General features: G+C 37.3%; 1 protein-coding gene across 2 annotated transcripts in view; it reads left to right on the plus strand.

Moving 5' to 3' along the window:
* Positions 1 to 27,743, plus strand: part of slc25a21 (solute carrier family 25 member 21) — a 70,289-nt gene that overhangs the window by 35,780 nt on the left and 6,766 nt on the right. For both annotated transcript variants that reach the window (XM_027172746.2, XM_027172747.2), the window contains 4 exons: positions 8,420 to 8,468; positions 20,461 to 20,544; positions 25,751 to 25,817; positions 27,356 to 27,415. In XM_027172746.2, the coding sequence (XP_027028547.1) occupies positions 8,420 to 8,468; positions 20,461 to 20,544; positions 25,751 to 25,817; positions 27,356 to 27,415 (260 nt within the window). The remainder of the gene's footprint in view (positions 1 to 8,419; positions 8,469 to 20,460; positions 20,545 to 25,750; positions 25,818 to 27,355; positions 27,416 to 27,743) is intronic.

A 27,743-nucleotide genomic window follows, 5' to 3' on the forward strand; every position in this document is an offset into this window, starting at 1 on the left:
GAAAAACATTCCTATCATGTGCAGAGTTGGGATAAAAAAGTAATTTTGTTTGTAGTTGCAAAAAACTATACAAATAGGATCACAGGTGGAAAAATGCAATAATGACACATTTCCTTGCATATTCTAGTCATTTTATTTGCTAATGACTTATAATATAATAACCCTGTTCACCTGTTCTTGAAGGACAAATATGGCCACCCTCCATCCTGCCCCAATAAACAAACATACACCAGAAGACCCCACCAATGTATTTATCCAAATCATTTATAAAGGGAGTGACATTGCACTCTGCAGCAGGTGCTAAGACTTCATTTGTTTAGAATTTTTCCAGAGAATGAATGAGGATTCTGTAGAGAAAGGGTAGATATCAATATCAGTTACACCAGGATTTGCATTTTTTAATCTTCACCCTTTCTGTTGTATCACTCATCCGCTTCTGTGTGGTTGGCTTTGCCAATGCATTTGCATTGTGTGTCCAGAATCATCTGCTCGGGCCCAGACTTTTAATCATGACCATGGACTATGCTGACCATACGTTTTGCTTTCAGTTGTAGTTGTACTTCCTATGTTTGCTTCAGTTGTCAGTGTTATAAAAATTAGCGATTGCCTGATCACACAAACTAGTGCTTGCTGCTGAGATTTAGGTTCCAACCATGTTGTGTACAGTTCACAAAATGTACATGAACAGTTCTCCTTGTCACAAAAGACAACAGCTTGTACAGGTTGTTCTTTAGTGTTTCTTCTTTTTTGCACATATACAGTGAAATACTATATTTATACTGTTCTAAAAATCTAAACAAAAGCATAAAATAGTGAAGTGAAGTGACATACGGCTAAGTACGGTGACCCATACTCAGAATTTGTTGTCTGCATTTAACCCATCCAAAGTGCACACACAGCAGTGAACACACACACGGCAGTGAACACACACACACCGTGAACACACACCCGGAGCAGTGGGCAGCCATTTTATGCTGCGGCACCCGGGGAGCAGTTGGGGGGTTCAGTGCCTTGCTCAAGGGCACCTCAGTCATGGCCGGCTCGAGACTCGAACCCACAACCTTCGGGTTACGAGTCAGACTCTCTAACCATTAGGCCACGACTGCCCCAATAAAATCAATCAATCAATAAAATAAAAGCAGTCCTATTCAGAAAATGAAAAAATATCCCATCCCTTACAAGGCTGTGTGTAGAATCCTATAATGGACCGCTTGTCTATCAAGAGCCCTATTTGAAACTAAAAATGCTCAATCATGTGCTGAACTCTTAATGAACCTATGAGAAATGCTTCCTAAGGGTGTACATTAATTATCCACAAGAATTTTGAATTGTGTGTCCAACAGAAAGTATATTTACTCCAAATGTATATTGGCACAGCTTTTATTTACATACTCACTGAAGTGAAATAGATCTAGTAAATTATATTTAACGATGAATATTTGTTTCGATTTTGCACTGTAAAAAAAATGCCATTGTTTCATGTCAAGTTTTTTTTTAAAGTAACATATCTTGTCACTCAACCCGATCAATATGTCCATGTGCACATATGTTGAGTATGTTATTTGCTGTCACTTGGACTAGGCCTTAGTCAGATATGTTTTTTAGGAATTACACTTACTAGCTCTGTAATAACTGCTATGACTTTTCATCGTCTTCTTCTTCTTCTTCTTTTGGCTTTTCCCTTCAGGGGTCGCCACAGCGAATCATCTCTCTCCACCTATCCCTATCTTCTGCATCCCCAACACTTGCACCCACTAGCTTCAAATCCTCATTAATTACATAACTGCTGTGACTCTCTGTAGTGCAAATTAACATTTTGAGAGCTTGTAAAACTTCTATTGCCAAATACTATTAAATTCAACATATGATGTTTTGTAGAGATCCCTAATAGTTTCATAGAGTTCACATGTCGTTCTGACATGTTTCTGAAGATTTTCAGTGACGGAGATCACTCTTCACATCGTTCCTTCATTTCGTTTTTTTTTTTTTTTGGGGCTGTAGAGGAACCTAATGCCGATGTCATTATCAACACTCCTCATAGCTAATCAGATTCGCATTGTTACACAGGATGACAAATGGTGCATTGCAGAGGCATTGCCTGTCTGTTTAGCATTCCTACACTGATGTGTTTTGAGAAGTAGTATTCAAAAAAGAGCATGGAGACGTTAGGGATGATGGGGGTTTGCACAACTAGCTACTGGTTCAGCCAGGAATTCAGCCAAATTTCTGAGCTGGAATGGCAGACACCCAAATGACATGCTATGTATTTCACAGGAAGCTTCCACAAGTCATTTTAGTGCAGATATTCAGTGAAAAGTTTTTATATACTTTTAAGTGAAGTTGAAATTCTAAATTCAATTTAATTTATTTGTATATTACTTTCAAAATGGACATTGGCTTAATGCAGCTTTACAGAACGTGAAAAAAGTACAAAATGTTTAAGATTAATATTAGACTTATATTTAAATTGATTTGTATTTATCCCTAATGAGCAAGCCTGATGCGACTAAATGAAAAATGTAAACTGTCAACTGCATACTTTTAAGGTAAAAGAGCAATCAGCAGCTTAACAAGGCTATTCCCTGTATGTCTAGGCCAGCTATCCAGAAACAATTTACCGCTGTCTTAATTAAAGACATATAAAGTCAAGGCCAATTTTATTTATTATTTTTTTATTTTTTTAAACATAAGGCCATATTCATTCTCCGCCTCATGTGGAGGAGTTCGATGTCTCAGTGCATTTGCTCTTCTCTAGTCATGGCGATACTAACTGTAGCAGTTACCCTAAACTAGAACAGCGAAAGCATGTGTAGCCCATGTGCTTTCATTATCATCAAGATAGTAAGCTATTTCTTCCCTAGCCCTGCATATGTCTTTAACCTTTTCTCCAAGGTCTCTGTGGAAATTTACAGTGTCTGTCTCATTATGATTGATGACACCTGTACACATTGTGCAAACTCTGACTGTCACTATGCTATTTTCCTTTTTCACTAAGGCGTGGGAGTGAGAGCTTGGTATTTGTCCAAGCCAAAACTAACTGCTGATAGCAATCTCATTGTGGTGATGTATGATCTTCTCTCTGAAAAGCTATCACAAAATTAGGAATGCAAACTAGGAAGAAGCTGCCTGCTTTTTTGCAGGTTTTTTCCCCTTGTCTTTTGTCCAGACACATATTCTGATCTTAGATCTGTAAGAATACAGTAGTGGGCCTCTGGGCTATTATTTGATTGCCACTGTGACCATCCTAATCATTTACATGTCTACTTCCAGTGATTTAGCACTCTCTCATGACAATCTGTGGGAGAATGTTACTCTTATGTCCCAAGTGAATTTCCATGTGTTCTTCATTGTGCTACAATCAGACAAAGCCTAGTCTTTGTGCAAAGCGTTGTTACAGGATAGAGAGCAGACGTTTATTTTATTTTTTTAGTATCTTCATTTGTTATAATATTTTAAACAACCTATGCACATTGAGCATTCAGTCTCCTTGAAGGTGGTTTTCCATACAAAGCAAGCAAATATTAGTTGACAGTACTAACTCCTCCTTTGAATTTGTTATAGTGATTAATGTTGGTGTCCTTGCATGAAGAGGGTGTGTGCATGTTGGTGTGTGTGTGTGTGTGTCTGTGCAGGTTTAGCACATGCCATTCCTCCACTACATTTGCAACAGTTCTAACAATAAGCAACGACACCTCCATATCCACAAAAGTATTGTTGTGTTAGTGTGCTCACAATTTGTTTACTTCTTCAATAGGCTGTAAAATAGTCAGCACATTTCCACAGGTCTCCCAGTGCACAAGGATAAACACTGAACACGCCTCGTTATAATCTCCCCAATAGCTGGTCTCAACCACTACGTTTAAGCCAGTTAAAGCCTATTTCATCTTCCAAGGAAGTTTCATCTTCCAACGTGCATTTCCTTTTCTGACTTACATCACCACACCTACACATGCTATGACACATGGGGAATATCGTACACACCCATACAGGCATCTCACTTAAACATGTATATATCTGTTTCTTTGACAGATTCTTTTGCTGTTAATCATAATTGGTTTATGTATGTCAACATAAGGCTGCTCTGCTAGACACACTGCTTAACCATTCAGTACGCTCATATAATGAGAGATTACGTTTTATATATCTTTTTTTTTATATGTATTTCGAGCCTTGCACATGTTCTGCTCCACACAACAGCTATATGGACTTGCTGGCTACGTGTTGGTTACAGTAGCAGCATATGACAGGAGCTGTCAATGCTATTGTGCATCAGAGACAAAGGATAACACCAAATAATGGTATTTCATTCAGTGGTGCAGAACTAAGCTTGAAAGAGCAACCAGATGGTGGGCCAAGAACTGCAGTCAACAAATGCGCTACTTATTCTCCAGAGGAGTAGTAGTGGAGTATGGGAAAGGAGCATATGATCTCCTGTATTCCTCACTTAAATGGGACAGTGTAATTTCCTTTCTTTAGGCAGTAAATTTTAGTTAAGTGTTCTCTGAGTTGTTTAGGGAATTGCTGCTAAACACAATGCTGACAGCCCAAAGAAATCGATGCGATGTGAGCTTTTTTTCTTATTGTGTTTGAGAAAGAAGTGTTGTTTATGATGGACGTGGTCTAAATATGTTTAGATTCAAAATATACTTACTGTAATTTGAAAAGTGAGTAGTTCTAGGAGGATGTGTACCTTAATTGTTCCACATTAATTATGCTTTGCTTCTATTGCATACTGTAGACCTGATTTTATTAATTTGATCATTAACATTTACTTTTGCCATCTAGTTCTCAACGTTTAGCTAACGATAGAGGGTTTACCACAACATCTTTTATCCATGCTTATTCAGGGTTATTGATGTTCCAGAGCTCAGTAAATTGCAACACAGCTTCTGCTCACTCCTGGCAATTTATTTCTTCTCATAGTGATCATGTGGAGGAAATGTCTCGGCACTTCTTTTGGTCTATCTGTCTCCCCCACCTCTTTGCTGCAGCCTTAAATCCATCCATATGGAGCACACTAAAAAATGGCCATGGTTTATCCCTGGCTCTTTTCACCTTGTTTGTGTGTTTCCCCTTTTCTGTAAGAGACGATAACTCTTGTCTTGGTGCTTAAGTGGGGAGACTTTCCCCTAAGATGGAGTTCATTAGAGTCAAATGAGTGACAGGCTCTCGTGGCCTCGTGCTGGTTCTTAGCTTTGATCTGCCGCCTGTGTTAGGCCCTCTCATACAGGGCTGAACGGCTCCCACAGCACATTTACATGCCCATGTGCTTGCTTACTGAGCTACTCACTGTCCAAATTGGGATATATATTAAAGTATAGGTTATATTAAACCAGCCCATTTATTTATAGTATGTGTTCGCAGGAATGACATTAGTGACAACGGAAACAGCTTCTGGGTTCAGGAGCCTATGTTACCTGAATGATGTGTTACCTCTGAAGTGTTTTTATTAGAACCAGTAAGTGATTGCTAAGTGATCTGTTGCATGGAACAATTGCAGTAATGACATATTTTCTTTATTCTTTTTGCCTTTTTTGTTGACGTACCTCTTTTACCTGTTATCTTTTTATTGATTCAATATGTACCAAGATCATCCAGCATTCCTGACGTTTTTCCCAGGCTTCAACTTCTTTATTTCTCTTCACTCCTCCTCTGGAAGAACTAGAGTCATTAATGGATTATAATTATTAATGGACCACCATAATCATTCCCTTGTTAGACCAGATTAATTAATGATAGTCCTTTCTGTGTTGCTGTTTACTCTGACATTAAGTGGACCTCGTTTTGGCAAATTCTACACTGGCAAATGTTTTTATATTCAAAAAGAACCAGATTTCAAATGATCTACTTCACCATTCTTCCTTTAATATTTGTGCCAGTATTGCCTAAAGGCATTCTAAACAAGTTAAAACCGTTTTTTTTTTCTGTTACTTATTATGGGATTTACTCTAAACTGCAATTGACACTTCTGTATAGTAGTTAGGACAATGTGCTAATATTCACTGGAAATGCCAAGGATTCGGAATCAACACTGAGCTGTTATTTCACTCTGGTATTTCTCTTGATAATTACCTTCCTGGAAAACCCCTAAGGAGACAGTGTCTTGTTTATGGACAATATATTTAATAGAGCAAATTAGAATGAGGGCCATATTGCTGAACAGCTGTGTACACATGGTGAAATCTGTGAGACAAGCCATTAAAGTCAATAGCGGTGTGGCAATGAGAATCTGAGTTTAGAGGCTAAACTGAGAAAGAGTCTGTGTGCTCTATAATCTCTTTGAGACTCTTAACCTCTTAACTCTGGGGATCTCACTTATCTTCCTCCACTGTCTAAACAGTCATACCTTTTATTATAGTGCTGTTAGTTAGCCAAGTTGTGAGCATCTTTCAAACAAAAAAAGGAGGAAAAAAAACTTTTCCTCACTGTTATAAAGTGTTTGGTACAAAGCAGTCACTAAAACTTGCCCTTGCCTATTTGCATAGCATGAAGCTGACTCAGATAGAGTTTCAACCATTGTTGCGTTTTCGTTCAGTGGAACTTGATATGTCTGGTAGCTTCTGTAAACACAGAGCCAAGAGTAGCTTTTCAAAGTGTGAAATCAACATTATTTACCATGTTAAACTACCCAACCTGCATCCTGTCACCACTATAGTCCTATTTCTCTGGAATGCGGAATATGCCGAATTTACCAATTATTATAGCTTCTCTACATGCTGATTTAAACAGTGCTGAACAGAAATACAGTGTGTCATGATTTTGTTGTTTTGTATCTCTATCTCAATGGTGATAATTACAAAATGTCCAATATCATATAAGATTATATAAGATAATACATTATATATTATTATAATATTTTTACAGTAGCTGTACAGCATACTGTATGAACAACCCTAGGTCTTTGACATCTGTGCCTGAATTCTGTACAGTGCACTTTATTTAATCACGTTTTTTTTATAAACAGAACTTTTATAACTTTATTACAATGATGACCATGAGCCCTCTCGATAATAATTTAATTTTATAGTCTTTGTGACTTGAAAGTAAAACTTCTGCTTTGGCACAGCTTATTACTAGCTGGCTCAGTTTCTAGTGCAGAGGAACAGATAGATATAAACAATTCAGAAAGTAATTGCTAGAAGGCAGATTATCTTTCTTCAGATTAGCATTAGCTTGGAGACTCTTTTGACTTTGCAAGAACAAATTCAAATCTCACCAAGCTTCAAAAACTACAAGGCATGTAATAATAAGCAGGTCTTGACAAAGTAGCTAGTGTGCATGATTAACATTAGGATTACAGACCACTTTAATGGTTAATGCCCAGAGCAAAAAGTCAACAAGTTATCTAAACTTTTCTCAGCTCAACTTCATTTCCCTTGAGACCAATGTAACATGCCACCTGCATCCATTTTGTGTGAATAATAGATGGAATTGCAGTTTTCTTCATAACATTTTCCTTTGCATTTCCCAGTAATTCCATAGTCACCCATTCTGAAGTGCTAATGTACTTATTTTTAAATCCTTTTGTGAAGTTGTACAAAGTTTTAGAAAAATGTGTATTTACCACATAAGCTGTGCCACACATTATAGGTATTTTTTAATGAACTCTTGTCTGTATGGATATATATTTGTATCTACAGATGTATGCACCTATAAAAAGCTGCCATTCTCCACTTTAGGCTAACTGGATCAACATACTACTGGAAGTCTAATGTGCTGGAGTATTGAGATCACACCTCAAAAATGTTACTGTCCAGTTCTTTGTGAACTGCATTTAATTACTATGAATTGCCAATTACTGGGGCAATTGACTATTAACAAAGTCAGACTGTAGAAAAAAATTAATGATCATAATGGCTTGTGAACCAAGAATGCAACCATTCCAGACCATTTGCCACATTTCTATATGGGATTCATTTTTTCCAAGGGACTCACTATGTGGTTGCCAAGTGATGCAGAGTGGTAATAAGACAAAAACACAATCTAAGTGATGAAGGCAGTGGCCTGGCCAAGTGGTTCTTCTCATATGTGTGGTTGAGGACCCAGTGCTGAGGCATTTTGAGGGAATTCCCTCTGTATAATCATGGCAGGCGAACACACGCATATTCAACACATGGGCATATGGTTTACAGAAATCTGACTCTTTGTGTTTATAAATGTATGGACCTTGGTTTCCCTCATTTTTATGTGGTTAAATATTTGCAGATTAAAGTTTTCTTCATCAGAACATTTATTTTTCATGGCAAGAAGTTTGTACTAAGGTCCCTCTTGGATCTGCAAGTTTTAGAAATGTAGCTCTGAAGAGTAAAAACATAATTATTACATGACATTTTATGTTACATTTTTAACAGAATAGCTTCCAGTTTTATGCCTAGACCTAAAAGAGAATAATAACAATCTAACTGTTTATTCTCTGTAGGTTTGGTGGAGATATGTCTGATGCACCCGCTGGATGTTGTGAAGACCAGGTAACAGACAATGCACAAAGATTTACCCAGAAATAGCTCATACACTACATGTTAGCTCGGCCTGTACTTCTGAATGCTTTAAATATCTTTTTTCCCTCTGTATATTGGCACTAGAGCCAAGAGGCTAACTCGTTTTGTCGAAAATGAAATGCATCATTTACCCATACCCCAAATGTTTAATACTTTTTAATGTTCACAAATCACTCACATTTTTACCTCATTGTTCCTTTGAACTTTATCCCTTGTTGTAGGCCTATGGCTGTAAAACCAAAAAAACATAAAAAAGAATGGGTCTTGATTGGTGCACGGTAAATGTTGAAGCTCTTGAATTAATTTTCTTCCCCTGGGTTACATGAGTGAAATTGGAAGCCGAGGACGGAGGGTGATCGAGGCCCTCACACCAAAGCTACTCAGTGGGTAGTAAACAGGTCGTGGGCCACTCCTAAACCTTTACGGCCTCTTTGTGCCCTGCCAAGACCCTGGCTCTCCTGCTAACATGCTTGCACGCCCGCACACGCACATGCATAGTCGTGCACATGTGATCAGACAATTACTCTTTTACTCTGTCATTTTGTAATGTATAAATCTGGATGTTTTGGATTGAAAATAAGTGAGATCGTTTTGTTGAAGAAGCCACAAGCAAAACGTGGATCAAACATAAGTTCTTGCATTCATACAAATTGATATGTAATACTCCAGAAACCGTTAGGGTGATTTAAGGTCTCTTGTTGAAGGTTTTGCCATGGATGGGCCACTCTCTCTTCATGCGGGGTCAGGGTTAAAAGTGCACACTCTATTTTCTTTGTAGTACTCCTCCTTAAAAGTGGGAAAAGCCCCACTAAGGTATGTCTGCTTTATCTATTTGAAGTATGTTTGAAAGCATGACACATGTAGCAGTGTTTATCTGTGTGATTTGACATTTTCTATCTTTGCATTGTCAGATTTTTTCAAGTTCAAGTCTAATCAAAATGCAAACTGTAATTCTACACAACTGGGTGGTTTTAAAATATGAAAATGCATTCATATTTTGTGATGACATCAGTTCTATGCAAGTAGAAGACTTACATTTTCAGTTGTCATTCTGCTAGTTGCTATATATATATATATATATATATATATATATATATATATATATATATATATATATATATATATAATTGTAATAGTTGCTCTTTTCCCTTTTCCTTTTTTCTTCCCGCCAACTTTTTCCTTAAAAGCATGCTAGCAGGCTAATTTGGAAGGCTGGGTAGAGCTGAAATCTATTAGAGCCGGACATGGAACCATTGAGAGGGTTGTACCCAACACACCTCCTTTCTGACGCTAGTTGCAGGAATGTCTCCTATTAGTACCTGGCTGCTGCTTTAATGTTCACTGCTCTAAATTGGATGCCAACTGGAGTGACCTTTTTTTCTCTATTCAAAAAGGTGCTTTGGTGAAATCAAAGGATTTTTTAGAGGGGAACCTGACAAAAAGTCTTACTCTAGAAAATTTGTATTTACTCTGTGCAAATGAGGGAGCTGGAGCCAGGGACCGGGAAGAGTGGGGGTTGTTACACACCCACACCCACCTAGAGCTGCTCAGTGATATATCAGAATCACTGTGTACAAGAGAAATCACATTCCATGCAATTTATTAATGTGTTAAATGCTCATTTTTTAGAAGGTGCTTTATTTGCTATTTGAGGTGGATTGCATTGGGTTGGGTGGTGTTTGTATATAGTTAGCTTTCTAGGAGACAGTGGAACTGGAGTTACAGCTTTTCATTAACCTGGAAACCACCTAGTTACATGGTTCATGGGCTGGTCTCAGCTCACTTGGAGGTAACAGAGGGTGTCGGGCGGCACTTTCAGCGGGGGGCAGTGTGCTTGGGGCAGCCCATCTGACTCTGATCAGCCTGCCGGCTTCACTGCCGCTCTCATTAGAGACCAGGAAGAAGTCCAGATTGTTCTTTATGTGGAGATCTGGTTACGCAACTTCACTCCACCCCAAACACACTCTTAGACCCTCCCACAGCCTGAAACACCTCTGTGTATTTCTGCCCTTTTGACTTGATACCTTTCACTTTTGTAATGCTTCTCATTACCTTTTATTGTTTGATCTGTTGTTTCCTCTGCTTTCTAGGTAGTTACTGCATAAGTGATTTAGTGTGTCTCGCTATCATATAACTCTGTTGCTGTTTTGTTTTTCAAATTCTCTGAGAGAAACCATTTCTTTGGAGCTCATCTCTTGGCCATCCTTGCTCTCATGACTTTCCACTTATACTGTTGTGGAGTTTAGTGGTGGTGGTGTCATTCACAATTCTGGTGGCCTTAGATGCAGTAGTGTTGATTGGTTGTAGAAAGACATTTTTTCAACTATCCTCACAATTTATTGTAGGATCTTGCGGTCTAAAACTGTGTGTTGAATGCACTTTATCTCCTATAATTTGCCAGTGATCTTTCTTTGCAGGGTAGTGTAGCACTATATCCAGATGTGTGCTGACTCATTGCTAAGTGCAGATATAATGATGATGTTCTAAATAGTAATTACACTAATGCAGAATATGGGGCATTCCCAAGAGGTCTTACTGCTAGTATTCCACAAATCTACAGAAATCCATCCCTATGAAAGGTCAGTGATTAACATTGCACTCCCAGTTCTAAAACACTTATATGAAGACATAGGGCAACTCTCAACAGCCTGGTTTATGTGTAGCATAAAGTGTTGTTAGCACACTCTGCTCTGCCAACCAGATAAATCCTGCAAAGTCTGCCACGATATCTCTTTGAGCCTGCCTCCAAATAAGCCTTGAATAGGCAAATGGACCTTTGAACAACACTTGTGTCACTATGCTTCAAAAGTGGGTGAAAACAAGACACTTAATGGTTGAAAACATTTCCCACTGGGTATTGTCAATGGATGTCCGGGGGATATAAACTTTTGTTCTGCTTCTGGCCCAGAACCTTTTTGTCTCCAAATGTTGTACAGTGGTACAATCAAAAGATAATGGATAAGGATAATGGCTGTTTGGTCTAATTGCAAATTTCAGAAGACTAAACCTGTTCGCTTATTGTATGCTACATTTGAGAGATGCTGTTCAGTTGTTGGACCTGTCGGATGCTTATTTTCATGTCCCCATCAAAACCAGAACTCCAGAGGATTTCTTAGGTTTGCCTGTGAAAGACTGGCATTCAAATTCAAAGCCCTTCCCTTCTGCCTTTCTCTAACACCGCATGCATATGTATGCAAGTTGCCAGTATCTAGACAACAAGACCACTATATAATGATTGTTTGAACAAAACATTATATCGCAGGGTGTCATTTATGGCATGATTTTTTTGTAAATTGTTCTTTGATTGGACAATATGTGCTCAGCTTATCAAATTTTATCATCTCTTCCAAATGCATTTTGGGAGAAAATGGATGATAGTGAAAATAGTCTAACTCATTCATTTTTATATTACACCCATGACCAAGTCCGTGGGTGGAAATACGACACTCGGCTAAAAAAATATTAGCTCCAATGCACACAATCTAGGGGCGGTTGACTCTGTGTAATCACATGACAGCACTATTTATGAACAGGGCTCATAAGGTGAGATTACTCCAACATCATTTTATACCATTTTGTGAATTCTTTACTTACAGCCACTAGTGGTGCTGTTGTGCTTAATTTAACAAAGGTCCAAAATAATCTGCTTAAATCATGTGTTGACAGAAAATAATCTGATGTGAATGTCACAACATGTTGGTTGGACAAATTGTGGTTGTCAGCTACATCAACCATCAGGGCAACATGAGATTTCAAATTTTTCTCATCACCTTGCAGGAATTCTCCTGGTGTGGGTCTATCTGCAGTTAGCCTCAGTGAGAGCAACTTCTCTGCTGGAGCAACAGTGCAGTGGATGCACTATTGAAATGGTGTGTGTGTATACCCAGAAGAGTAGCATTTGTTAGGATTGGTGAAATGCAGGTGGCCCACTTCTTCAAATCCAAGGCAGTATATTGCCAGTTATTACCAGACAATCCACAAGGACAGGATGCACTATTCCACAGCTTCCACTGATCCATATCTTACCTTTGACTAAATAATTCTAAGGTGATCTTGAAATCACAGTTTTCAAAATTCCTTAGGAGTCATTAATAAAACATTAATATAGTCAAAACTCTGGTCTCTGTTGTTCCTCTGGCCCTGTAAACATGAACAAAAAAATAGGTGGACCACCAGGACACTTGATTGTCAAATCTGTTGCATACTAATTGAAAACAATCTCAAAACATCTCATTTCAAAGAACTAAATAGGCAAATTCATATTACGTGACGTTGTATGTCATAGCTCTTTTTGTTGACAGAAAACACTCCTTCATAAAGTACGGTTTTCTGGTGTTTGTGTTTGTGTGTATGACTGACTATGTCATCACCTACGCATCCAATTCGGTGAGTGGGGCATGTATGTATGAAAATGATTACCCCTTGCTTCTCTCACTGTGACACTTTTTGCCTTTCTCTGTTCAGAGCATGTATGAAAGTGATGTTCCTTTAGGCAGAGGGGGTCGTTTGACAAGGGCTGTAACAGTCAGATTCCTTTTGAGGAGTGGGTGATGGCAAGAGTGAAGTCTCCATGCTTCCACCCCCAACTGCTGCCTGAACCTCAGTGCACTCCTGATAGCATCCCACAACCAACCCTTAAACAGCAGGACTCAAAGCTCTTAGGTTTGGAAGCTGATCTGTCCCAGTAAAGCAGCATGGTGTTTTAGCTGTGCGGCCCTGATCCTCTAATCCTTCCCTGCCATGGCCTTTGGTCCTCATGAACAACACTCGCTCCTTCTCTCCCTATGTGTATCTGTTTGTGTAATCCCTGTCACCAAATTCACCAAATTATGATCCTGGGATTTAATATTTAATTTTATATAGAAGGATTTTTTTTGTCATCCACATTGTTTTGTTTTATTTAATACATAGCTTAAAGTTGTTGTTTTTTTACTTTTGTGAGTGAAGAATAACACTACTAATGCTTATAAGTAAATTGCTCAGAATGTTAGAGGGTGCAGCTGATTTCTTTTTAGCCTAGAGTGCAGATCCACACAGCAATCTTTGTAAGTCATCTCTAGTTATTACACTTGTAAATAGGCTAAGTAAATAGGCTAAACTCTAGTTCTTTGAAGTAGTGACACAGAAAAGCTTCACCATCTCATCCAGACAATTTGAATCCCAATGATGCCATTGCAATCCATGGCCAAAAGTGAAGGAGAGAACAGTGCCATAATCATTTTTATAATTATTTTGGATAAACTTTCCTTAATTGAAGCCAAGTAAAATTCAGATCAGACTTTAGACTCAGGTATGAGATATGAAGCTCCAGACAAGATATGGAAAGTTACATTTTGGTATCATTAGACCAAGGAAATCACCACTCTTCTGTAAAACCCAGCTCTGTGAAATGTCCAGATTAGTAGTATCCTGTGAACACCTTCTCCAATTGGTACTATGGATTTCTCCAATTTTTGGAGAAAGAGTTACAGAGTAACCCTAAGCCTTTTGGTCGTTTCTCTGACTAATGCCTTTCTACAGAACCTTGTCCTATATTTATTTTGATGGTCTCCCTATGCTGTTTGTTTCGTATGCAGACTAAGTATGGCATCTGACGTTGCACAGCAATGAGGATGAATACTTTGTTAATTAGTTTAAAATAACTATACTGACCTCTCCACAACACAGTATTATGCTGTACTTAATGGCAGATCATCTGAATTAAATCCATAAATCTGTTTCATTTTTATGTTGTAAACTGACAAAATGTGGAAAGGTTCAATGGGTGAATACTTATCCTAGGTACTATATATATTCAAAAGCTGCAAGGCAAGGTCTCGTCTTTCTGCTTATATTTTGAAACTGTATAACCCTGTTTATGCACATGCCATAGTGTATTAGGATGTAGTATTAAACAGGTTTGCTAGAGGGTGTCACAGATACCCAAATACATTATAGTAAAAACATAGGAATAAAGTAAAAGTGTCCTGGTGTTGTGAAATGACCCATTTTAGAGAAGTAGTAAAGTGCTCGATGAAAACTCATTTGTCTCCAGCGCCTGTCGGTCGCCTCACAACATCTGTAGCCCTCTACATGTGGTGTTTTGTGTGCTGTGCTCCTGTCAGGTCGGGTGAGGAGCATAAACACAGAGCTGTAATGTACAGTCTCAGATTTCTGTTTGAAAAAGCAGCGCTGTGAGTGCTGGTAGCTGAGTCCTGTGCTGTCCTGATCGTCTATGCAGTACCCGCCGGTTGCCTGCTGACAAGCAGGTAGGAGCAGTAGGAGTCTTCACTCTCCCCAACCATTTCCTTACTTCAAAGAAGTTGTAACTATGCTGAGTGGAGCCAGGGCTGTCCCAAGATCTTCCACGATGAAATTGCCTCCTCACACATATTTTGGATTATCTCTCAAATTATGTGTTATATTATTCAAATATATTTGGGATTAATAGAGTTGTCAAATATTTGTGATAATGAGTAATTAATTTATAGTATTTAAATTGTGAAATACCAGCATTAGAAAAATATGGTATACAAAGTGCCACATCCAAAAGGGGACATCTGGAGTCTGAGTGCAAATAAAGTCTGACTAAAAGAGCATCTAGACAGTGAAACTTTTTGCCCTCTCTACTCTCTCCTGGTTACCTTCATTGCTTAGGTCAGTGGGTCCAGTAGGCCTGTTGTGCCATTGAAACCCAAGCTTCTTTAACCCAGACAAACCCCAGGAGCCTGCCGTGTCACAAGCGCTACAGCTTTATCACTTCCCCTAATGCTCAGCCTCCCATCTTCTTTATCTCTTTCCCTTCATTGGCTCAGTTTACCTGATAATAAAAATATCTGTATTATTTATCATATTAATCACCTTTTATATAAAATCATTTATGGATTTGTCAGTAAGACAAATTGAAGACAAACTGAAGACCAAGTGTAATACTATCGAATTGCTTGCAGTCTTTGCTTCTCAGTATATATGAAGAGCTGGATCGGACAAATCTTATCTTGGCATTTCCTATTCTAAATTTGATCGAATGCCTGCATTTGCAATGTTGTGTTTTAACCTCAGGTACTACATACGTCTGCCATTTTTATGATCCTGCTCATTAAAATTAACTGTTTGGTTGTAAAAAATAGATTTTCTTTTAATGCTACCTTCTGGATTTCCTCATGTACTGCAGATCCAATGTGAAAAGAAGATGCTCTCTGATACTTGTTACTGTTACACTCCTAGGCTTAGGCTTAATTTTAGCAAGGACAAATAGAAAATAGATTCTCTCTCCTGTACATTCCCTCACTGTCTGTGGCTACACAACCCCATACATGGTGCACTTTGAAACTCTTTTCATTTTTAACTATTTAAACCTTTTCTCTAATTTGTGCTATAGTAGCTCTTCTGCGGGCTCAGACCAGACGACCTCACATGCAACAGTGGGCCTTATGGGCCCATGACTCTGTCGATGGTTCACCGGTTGGTTCACCTTCCTTGGACTATGCTTTGTTGGTACTAAACTGCTGCACACCCAGAACATAACACTACTGCTTTGGAGATGCACTGGCCAAGTCTTCCAACCTTCACAATTAGGCCCTTGTCAACGTTTCTCAGATCCTTATACAACAAATTAATTAATGTTTTTTCCCCCTCACTTTTAATGCCAGTGTTTTGGCTGATCAGTGTATATACATTCAATGAGCACATTATAAGAAACCCCGTAAACCAACAAGCAAGACGTTTGTGATGTGGTAGAACAAGAGATTTTTAGCATGAAAGTGCAGCAGAAAAATCTGCAGAAATTGTATGCAATCTCAACAGGACATTTCCAACATATTGAGAAATCCATGGCATGAAAGATTGAGGCTGTTTTGCAAAGGGAGATCTTACCCAGTGTTAGTATATAGTATTCCTATTAAAGTGTTCAGTGTGTGTGTGTGTGTGTGTGTGTGTGTGTGTGTGTGTGTGTGTGTGTATACGTATATATATATATATATATATATATATATATATATATATATATATATATATATATATATATATATATATATATATATATATATATATTAGTGTGTGTATATATATATATATATATATATATATATATATATATATATATATATATATATATATATATACAGTATATGTGTGTGTATTGTTGTTTGCTCTATGGCATCACATTACTCATCACACTTATTCCCAGGTACTACAGGATGCTTTCATTCAATGTTATTTATTGTTGGAAAAAAATTCTACTGAATTAGTAGTTTACTTTTTTCATTTTCATGGGGAAATACCCAAGTATTTAATAAGGCAAATTTAAGAGACCTTTTTAAAAGTTCAACCTACCCCTTTAAAGGTAAAGCCATCAAACTTAAGTCTTTTGATCAATCCAGTAACCTTCTACCTTTCCCAAAGGGCTCCTTTTAACGCCATCGTTATTGGTCCTGAGCACATCAGCATGTCCTCTAGCCTAGCACAGCCCCCCCTGTTGGACTCAAATAGGCCTATTACCACAAGGGTCTCAGAGGGGCCAAGGCCCTAGCACTCTGCCTGGCCCTAAAACACTGCATACTTGTCTGTGTCTGTAAAAATACAAAGAAGGGGTTCCCATTCCCTGTTATTTATCCTCTTTTCTAGGGCCTTGAATATGCACTTTTTACAAGGAATTTGGGGTCAAGTAAAAGACTCCAGGGTTATTTACCCCATAGCACTCATATTGCTCACAGAAACACCAACCTGCCCTTATCTTCACCCTTACCTGACTGTTCATCATGATGTGTAGTAGTAAAATAATGCACAGAGAGTTAGGTTCCATATTGTCAGTGAACTTGCAGTCATCATCAGTTTTGAGTACATCTCTTTCTTGGGTTATACCACAAAGAATTCAGAGAGTGTCAGATGTTATTGATGCCCTACGGCTTTACATGGGTTTTCTCTCTGCTGACTGTAACAGGAATGTATAAGCTTGTTGACAGTTCTGACTCAGGTTACTATTTTGTTATGTCATATGGAGGACCCGTATAAAAATGCTGACCAGAAGAAAAACTTTTGCCTCGTCCTTTGGTATTGGCATTGAGTTTGATGTGGCAGTGCCATGAACTCCTCATATACCCCATTATCACTCACAGGCCGAGCTGTTGGGTCCAAGATCTTTATGAGAGGGTAGGTAAGGGACACAAGGAAATGAGGTGACCTCAGGGTCAGGTGTGAGGTCAGGGGGCTGAGAGTAGGCCATAGGCATCTCTCTCTCTCTCTCTCTCTCTCTCTCGCTCTCTCTCCCTCTCTCTCTCTCTCTCTCTCTCTCTCTCATGCCTAGTCTGGGTCAGCCTGTCCCAACAAAACGAACGTAGAGAAATAGAACTCCAGCTATATTTGACCCTGCATTTATATGACTTAAATTATAATTAAGGCTCATTTAAATTTGTTCACAAGTTCCTCTGGTCTCAAATCTCCAGGTCTGTGCCCCATCTCTTTCCTTTCCCTTACAAGTGTTGCCCCCAGTGCCACAGACTGCGTGCCCTTTAAGCAGTTTTTTCTTTCCCTCTCTTAATATGGTGTTAGAAGTTCATTTATGGTGCTATTTTAACTGTTTTCCAGGCATGCCTTACAAGCTATTAGGGAATTTACAAAATTGTATGCTGGGAGACACCCCTCTATGATGTTAATCTGTTGGCTTTATGAAAGCCTAGTCACCTCAGTAAACCCCTTCCTTCGATGGAACCAAGGCTCTTTATGGCCCCATCAGGCACCCGACTGAACGACTAACTGCTGACCTCTTGACTTGGCAGTCAAAACCATATGAGGGGAATCTTCGCTCTTCTCCATACTACCCCCATCTTCTAAACTGCTTCTCTCATCTTTTTTTTGTTCCTCTCACATAATAAGGTTTGAATTTGGCTATTTTTATTTTGCCCTCAAATGCTTTTCATTTTACTCACTGTTGCTTTATGACCCAAAAATGCTTCATTCTCAGAACAGCAGTGGCACTAAAATGGCAGTAGCATATTAGTGAGAGTTTCTCTTGTAAAATATAAGTAAATTAAAGCTGTTAATTAAAAAAATACATTCACTGTTTTGTTTTTTAGATCTAGTTTGAGTATTGGTAGTAGCAAAAGACACAAATGACAGCTGAAAAACAAAAAACTAGAGGCTCTTGCATGCTATGTTGGGTATTTTGTTTATAGGCATACCTTTAAAAAGACAGAACAAATCAATACAAAGTTATTCTGAATGATGGCTGTTATCCTCTTATAAACAGTATCTCTCTTTAAACATTTAACTGTAAACATTAGTCTGGTGTAGTAAAAATTGTTTAGGGTGTGGACATTTATTGGCCACTTTTTCTAATTAGATTAGATCTGAATAGTTTCACTAAAACATAATCATTTCTTAAAACAGTAGGATTGTGATTTTATATATACTATATTCACACACACACACACACACACACACACACACACACACACACACACACACACACACACACACAAGTACAAACAGGATGTGTAAAATCCACCCAGCAGGTTTCCTTTTATCATTATCTGTACAATGAAATAGGATAATGCAGTAAAAACGCTTTTCAGGAGCACCCTGTTTAACATTTTCACAGAGTTAGTTTGAATATGTTTATTAGTAAGTTACTAACATGTTTGGAGCTACAAATGGTCCCTTACCTAATATATTATACATTTTTATGTCAATTCAGGGTTGTAACTAAAAGGTAACAGCAGCAGCCTGAATGCCCGCTATGGGGAAAACGGTGCTAATTAGAAAATATACAGTAGGTTAAGTAAATGTTTATTTTCTCCATTGGGTTGTGTTTCTAGAACAGGCTCTGTAACCAATTACAGATTAGAGACTGTTTAAGATTTTACACAAATTAGTCTGTGTTTCTTTATTTTTTGTTAATAAGTCGACAAATTATTGTAATCCTGTTCCTAAAATCAGTTTTCTTTCAGGTGTTAGTGGATCGAGATAAAACTTAGAAGAACTTTTCTGCACTGAATACTTGTCTTGTAACTAATTTTATATGTCACAAAAAAGATATTTATTTGATAAGCAATTCTACAAACTGCCTGTGCATAGAATTATGTATATATAATTATACAGGGTGCCCCTGTACATAGAAGAAATAAACACTTTTTGCAAAATGTCTTCCAACATTTTTCATACATTTAAGAATGCCGTTCCTACTTTTAACAGATGGCCTTTAAGAATTACTTTGACAAAAGAAGAATGCATTGAAATCATTATCATGGCTGTTGTAATGTTGTGATGTACAGGAAACAGGAAACATTTCAAGTATCTCTTATCACATGACACTGTCACCAAACTGGGACTCAAGAAAGAAATTGCAATGATGTTGATGTTTTTTAACGAAAGATACATTTTGCTAAAAAGCTTTTATTTCCCCTATGTATGGAGACTTATGGGACATATTGTTTACTTGAAACCAACAGAAACAAAACAAAAATCCAAATACAAATCAATTTTCAAATCAATTTCTGTTTAAGAACTGGTAGCTGGTAAATAAAGTGAACATGTAATTAGATGTACATATTTTATCTTTACTTGTGAAAATTATTTTGAATAAACACAAGACTTACTAAAACAAACAAAACAGTGTATGGATAAATGGATATTGATTCCCAAAAAGATTAAGTCTTTAATATAAAAGAAGTCAAAATGATGTTCCATTAATCCAGAGATTCTAAATGTTATAAAACATTGTATATTTTCTATCCAAAATGTCTTCATGTATATGGTAGGCATCTATTTGCCATACCTTAAATATATTTTTATTGTGATGTTAAAATTACAGAAATCTTTTGGTTACAGAAATTAGCCTGCATATATTGAGAAACATATTTCTAACAGCATGCATGATTTCTGGAAAATAATTAATAATTTACTAATGATTTGTAATAAACACGGTTATTTTTAAAGAAAAATGAGTATATATCATCAGTAATGAACTGTCAGTATGTTCCCTCAGGTTCCAAATTCAGCGAGGAATTGGTGACCCAAACAGCTATAAAGGCCTGGGGGACTGTTTCAGAACCATATTTCACAAAGAGGGGTAAGCATTCAGCTTTCAGCTGTGGACATATGTACATTGTGCATTACTGTATGTGTATGTTTCTTTACCTTGCTGGTCCAACACCATATTATTGGTGTGTACTTAGAAATGTACCATGTTTGCTTTCTGCATGTATGTGTTTGAGTGCTTTAATAAGGAAATAAAATAAAACATACTGAATATACACACCTGATTGTTTGAGAATTTGATGTATCTCTAGGTTCATGGCTAGAATGTGAAGTAATAGATTTGATTTTTCTTTTGGTGCTTAACTTAGTGAATTTATTTAAGTATAACAAAGAATAAGTTCAGTAAGCACCTAACCCTTATTCAAAACTCAATATTTAAACCCAAATGTTTTAAGGCAGTCAGATTTTAAATTGATTTCAGTAAATTGTTTACTTCCTCTACACCACAACAAAAAATTGTTTTGTCTTCTGTCGTCGCTTCTGTTATTACTAATATTATCATTAATATTATTTATGGCATTATAATTAGTCTTTCCCATATTCATGTTATATTTGTATACAAGGGCTGGCTAGAGATTGCAGTGTTGTGAGTACGTCTTTCTGTTGAGTGAAAAAGAAACTGACACTGTTAGAATATGGCAGTTATGACACTGACAGTAGTCTATCCAGTTGTAGTAACTACGTAGCAGTGCTTAACAAACTGCAGTTTGCCACATTTTATAAAGTGGAGATTTGAAAAATAGTGGTTTCTATTTTGTCTATGGTGCATTTTGTAGTGTTGACAGCTTTATACAACTAATATGTTGTAAGGTGTGTGTATGGCCACAAGTGACAGTGAATCAGCAACAGCTCATGGGGAGAGACTGCTGCGAGATACTTCACCAGCTCACAAATACTGCATGACATTCTCACTCTCAGTGGAGTCGGCATGTGCTTCCCCTGCAGACACCAGCTCTTCTTTTCTCAAGCCCAATTATCACCCCATTATATATTTGTGTTGTGGAATTACAGCCAAGGATAAAGTATTCCCATATCCACAGGCCAAAATAATGCAGCTATGATTTTTTTTTAAATGTTGGGGAGACTCTGTTGTGGAGTTATTACCATTAATAACCTTCTCCCATTTGCTCTGTCTTTGCTTAGGTTCAATTTCAGTAGAAATATTACATCTCTCTGTTTCAACATGGCAATTAACTAAACACAAGTAAGCCATTTTAGCATAAGATCTCAGCTTTAAAAACAACATGATTCCATGTTTTGGCAAGTGCAACATGTCAAGTAGCAACAGTGCTAATATAGAAATGTACATTGTACTTAAGGTTGGTAAAGTGTACACAATTATTTTACATTATATGTTGTGAGTGGTGATTGACAGTACAATTGTTCCTAAATGTGTTAAGATGTCAAACTAACTGCCAATGCCCAAGGCACTGTTGTAATCTATTAATCTGGCCACAGTTTATGTGATTTGTCTGGCTGAAGGCAGAGTGAGTGTATGTGTAGGAGGAGGCCTCATCATGATCTGTTCACAGCTAAACAGAAATTTGGTTGGTTTTTTTTTGCACAATTATTCTTTGAAATAATTTGAATTTGAATTTTAGAATCATAAGGAGACACTATTATGCTGAATAACAAAATCACTTTAAAAGTTTTTGTAAGAGTTGACATTTGACATTGTCTAATGTTCAAAATGCACAGTAATCCTTTTCAAATTCTCGTTCGTCCAGTTTTTACCAACAGGCATATAAAAAAGCACAAATTTTATATCCACACACATTTTTCAATTTTCAAACAAAAAACTGGTTTATTTGTTACTGAACAGTATACATAACTGAAATATTCATATTATTGAATGAATTATAAATTAATAGAATTTATATTCTCTTTTCTGTCAGCTCCTTACATGTCAGCTTCTAGCAAATCAGCTGCTTTGAAGATGGTCACATTGTTAGCCTTTAATAAATAGCACGACATAAATTGACAGTTGCCTAAAGCATTTCACTGCATATCGTATCCTGTATGTATGTGTATGTGACAAAGAAATTTGATTCGAATAAGCATTGAAGTCAGCCAACATGACTAGTGTTTGATCAGAAAGATTTCATAGCACTTGATTCATTTTAAAAGTTTAACAATACTATCACTGACAAGTTCCAAAGAGCCAATGCAATTAATGGTATTTAAAAATTCTTATTAAAAGTTTTGATAAGAAACCTGTACTTTAAGATCAAATTGTTTTTAAACACAATGAAAGCAATATTTTTTTACTGCCATGTACCACAGTTGATTTATATAAGTTATTGTTTCCTTATCATTAACGCAATCATTAATGAGCTAGTCTGAAACAACTAGTTTTAAAAAACTTGTATAGGAGGTGATAAAAGTACAAGCTCTTACTTGCCACAATGAATTCTTAGTTTGCTTCTATTTTGCTTGATTTGGCAGGTATAACATTAGATGTTCTGTGTCTCTGCTTGCTCTTTTATGATAGATGATTCCGTGTTATTCTTGGCTAGGGACAAGGTTACAGCTTCCCTTAGTAAATAGTAATATTTGCAGATGAACCATGCAGGCTGTTAGTCAGGTACAGGGCACCTGGCCTGCAGCATGCATAGGATTTTCCCTGAGTAAGAGATAGAGAGATAAAGAGAAATGTCTAGTAGTTATTTGAAGACAGTATCCAAAGCTAGACTGAAATCAAACATATGTCTCATTATCCAATTTGGTTAATGCGTTGTTTCCTTCCTCCCTTTTTGTTATGATGAGTTATGTGGCTCTGTGTTGAATGGGACAAAATGGGTTTATGGAAATCAAAGACAAATCACACCTATACAAACACAGGCAGCTGGACCCACACAGATCCTAAATGGGAATTGATTTGTTTACGAAGGCCTAGTGGAGACCTTGCGTGTGCTTTACATTTAGAGTCAAATCAGCATTCAAACCAGGCTCAGTCAAATGGGGTCTTGAGTGTGTGTGTTACAAATCTGAGCTTTATCTGACCACCTGATGATTTCTTAGACTAACCACTCCCGGGAAGCGAGTTTGCATGCTTCGGAGAAGGGGCTTCCTTTTTGACTCTACACTTTCACACTCACAAAAGTTCACTTTTGTCAGTGCAGCAGGCGTTCTGTTGCCATATTGCCCCAAAACTAGATTAAATATGATTAAACAGATCCCATTGAACGAGTGATTTATTTGTTGGTGGAAGTAGCAGGCTTTTGATATGGGTTGTGGTAGAATTTCAGGTAATCAGCCCATCAGTGTTTGTAAGAACAACAATATTTACACCCAGAAGCAATCAGCCGAGAACATCTCTGTTGACCACTGCATGGTTGTGTTTTCACAATACAGTTGTGTGGTGGGTTTTACACTCAGAAGTCACGCTACCCTGTCTTCTCTGTCCACAAAAGTGTGTTCAGTATCAACATGTGAATGATCTGCTACTCAAAATTCCTTTCCCACTCTCTAGCTTTCTCTTTCATTTTTACATTTTTACCACAACCTTCATGAAAAACTTCTGATGTACTTACAGTATGATGAACTTGAGAGATGTTAGAAATTTCTTTATTCTAATTGGAAAAGTCACAATCTTGTACTCTACTCAACTCTACTCTACTCCAATGCCTAATTAGACACTGGTAGCATGGCACTTATTTATGCTTTCTATTTAATATAAGCTCCATGAGTCTTTAATCTACTGGCTTAAAAGGTTTACCCTTCAAGTGTGTCTGCCTTTAATAAAATAATCATTTAGAGGATCTGAGAGAGAGCAGTTAATAAACACTACTAAGATTTAAGCTTCCTTAATGAATTGCTATTCTGTCTCATTTTGGTAAAGTCTGTGGCAGTAATTGGTGATTAAATAAAACATGAGAAACCAGGTGTGCAAAAAACTATGAGTGGCATTTTACAATACATACGTTATTTCCTGGAATCTTACAAAACTCGAATATTTCTTTGTGCCCATTATGGTGTTTTTGCAGACAGGGAGATGAGAGGAGTTTTCTGTGCTCAGGCTTGTCCTGACATTAAGATTAAGAAAACAGAGGCAGGTTTCAACTGCAGAAATGTATATATGTGCTGTCTAAACAGGGAATGCTTATCAAGGTGCTCGAAAAGAGTGTGTTAACAATAGAAATTAGTGAATATGTAAATATGTAATTCCTTATTATGAATTTTCATGTCCAGTAACTAAGTTGGCAGTTGCAGTTTACGCAGTTAAAATGCATTTACATTTACACAGGCTGAAGTTTATTTAGAAACTTTTTTTGAAAGTTATTCTAACAGTTATTGTTTATTTATTCAATATTAATTTATTGAATATTTTTTTATTTATTTATTTGTTTGTTTGTTTATTTATTTATTTATTTATTTTATACTATGCTATTTCAGGTCTTAACCGAGATAGTAACTGAGATAGTAACATTGTACTGTTGAATACAGGTAAGGACTGTTTGGATTAGCCCTCATAATTAATGTAATTATCAAATGTCAAATGAGGTATGTTGATATTTCATTTAAATATGTTTGTAAATGAAACTGAACTGAACTTTTTAGACACAAGGAACTGCAACTATTTCACCTATAGCAGTAATGAGCTATAGAGTTCTACTGTGCAAAGCAGTTTTCCCTTATTGAAGCTTAAAGACCAGTCGAGCCTGTTTTTAGGCAGGAAACAATTGCTTTCAAACAAACAGACAAGAACAGTTGAAGCTCTGTCAAGATAATCAGCAGTATGTATCAGCAGATGATAGGGCCGGTTTTCCGTAGAAGTACACCAAGGAAACTGGCTACACTACTGCTGTTAAGAACAGGAGGAATGATTGTATCTAATTCTAACTATTTTCTTTAGACTAATTTTCATGTACTGACAGTTTATGGTAGTGAGCTTTAATGTAATGTAATTTTACCATTGCAGCGTTCCAGTTGAAATAGATCAATGGTACATAAACAGTGGCGTCCTCCATTCATTCTAAGAGCATATGGTCAGCAGTGCACGCATTTCCGTGGAAGTCTCTACCATTTTGAAAACTCGTGAATTATGTAAACATGTAATAGGATTAAATGGTTAACAGGTGTTCACAGATCTTAAGCACTTTTTTTGTGAAATGTTTGGATAGTTGTGCACATTTCCTTGATCAACCTCTTTCTCTATCCTAAAGTCAATTAACTGAAAACTTACTTTGTGTGTATTCATCATGTTTGAGTGTTACAAAATTGTCCACTGTTCACAGAATGTATGGGTTTTACAAGGGAATCCTGCCACCAATACTAGCCGAGACGCCAAAGAGAGCGGTTAAGGTAACAGCTGCCTGACAAAATGCACAACATGTACACAACAAACACACAAACATAGGCATGTGTGTGCTCCTTGCAGCAGTTAGTAGTATTTCACCTGAAGCATGCAAGATCAAGGTTCTGTTTATGCTCACACTCTGTATATATACTATGGTCATTCATTATTGATCTTCATGCCATGCAGACCTTCTAGAGCATCACAGATCATGCTGCTGGTGGAGACAGAGCAGGTGTAATTGAATTTTATTATATACACTGACTGACCACTTTAGAAGGACCATTAATAGGAACGGTACCCCTGTTTATTCATACAATTATCTAAACAGAAAATCATGTAAAAAATAAATTATACACATACAGGTCACCAGTTTCAGTGATGTTGATAGATGTCAGTGACTTTGATCAATCCATGATTTTTGGAGTCAAATGGGCTCATTAAGTATTTTAGAAACTGATTTCCTTAGAGTTTCATGCACAACAGTCTTTAAAGGAGATTGTGACTACAGCAGCAAAGGTTCAATGAACCAGGACAGTTTTAGGATTTGAAAAAACTTGCTTGGTCCTTCTCTAATTTTCAACTGTACATTGTTGATGAGTCTGGACCTGCTATAGCCACATCAACCCGTCAGCCAGGACCAGGAATGTGTGGCTATAGCAGGTCCAGACTCATACACTGTACACTGTTGATGAGTCTGGACCTGCTATAGCCACACATTCCTGGTCCTGGCTGACAGGTTGATGTGGCCTTTTTCTATTGTTGCTTATCAGCGCAAGGTTTGACATGATATGCATTCTGTGTTGCTTTTTTGCTCAGCACGATTGTAAAAAGTGGTTAGTCGAGTTTTCATAACCTACCTGCTAGCTTAACCAGTCTGGCCATTCACCTCTGAACTCTCGACAAGGCATTTCTTAAAGCATAACTTCTGCTCACAGGGTCATTTTTGTTTTTAACACCATTCTCAATAAACTCTGGAGATTGTTGTGTTTGGGCATCTGTCAGGTCCTATTTGGACAACTAATGTTTCTACTAATGAGGTCATTGGATTTTAGTGGTTAAACCCAAGTCTATTAACTTGTAAAGTATGTATTTATGTAAAATATCTAAATGCGTATTCATCTGTTATATTTTCTTTGCTGTATGAATTTTGTGTTTATTGTTGACATATTTGATTTGTTCCAATAGTTCTTCTTTGATGTAATATCATTTTTAAAAATTTAACAATGACCGGTGCTTGTAGCTGTCTATGACATTAGTGTGTATGCTGTGCGGGCACGCGAGAGCATGTTCCTGTTATGATCTTTAGGGTCTGTGTGTGAGCTGTGTTTGCTCAGGGTGGTGGCATCTCTCTCTTTCTGTGTGTGTGTGTGTGTGTGTGTGTGTGTGTGTGTGTGTGTGTGTGTGTGTGTGTGTGTGTGTGTGTGTGTGTGTGTGTGTGTGTGTGTGTGTGTGTGTGTGTGTGTGTGTTTATATATATATATATATATATATTTAGTACTTCCTGAAGCTGATAATTTGCTCATTTCTCTTGTCTATGCTACAGTTTTTCACCTTTGAGCAATACAAGAATCTGCTTAGTTATACAACGTTATCCCAGGGCCTGGTAAGTCAATTCATATGCACAATTCATGTACATGCTACAGTATATATAAACACACATACCAGTGATCATAGTACATACAATGTTTTTTTTTTTCTTTCATGCTTAATCTGTGTTGGGTGTGTTAAAGTTGGTATGGTGAGAGATACATATAGTTCCAGATAATGTACAACTGCCAATTAATATACTCAGTATATTAGTATTCAGTATGGACTCAGTCCAGTGCTTAGAGTAATAAATGACTGCATGCTCTGTATTGCCTCCAGCATTCCTAAGTCTGTTGGCAGAAAGGAAGACATGTATGTTAGCAAATTGAAGTGTGTGATAGATG

This window comes from Tachysurus fulvidraco, chromosome 12 (assembly GCF_022655615.1).
Source record: "Tachysurus fulvidraco isolate hzauxx_2018 chromosome 12, HZAU_PFXX_2.0, whole genome shotgun sequence".
Taxonomy (NCBI): Eukaryota; Metazoa; Chordata; class Actinopteri; order Siluriformes; family Bagridae; genus Tachysurus; species Tachysurus fulvidraco.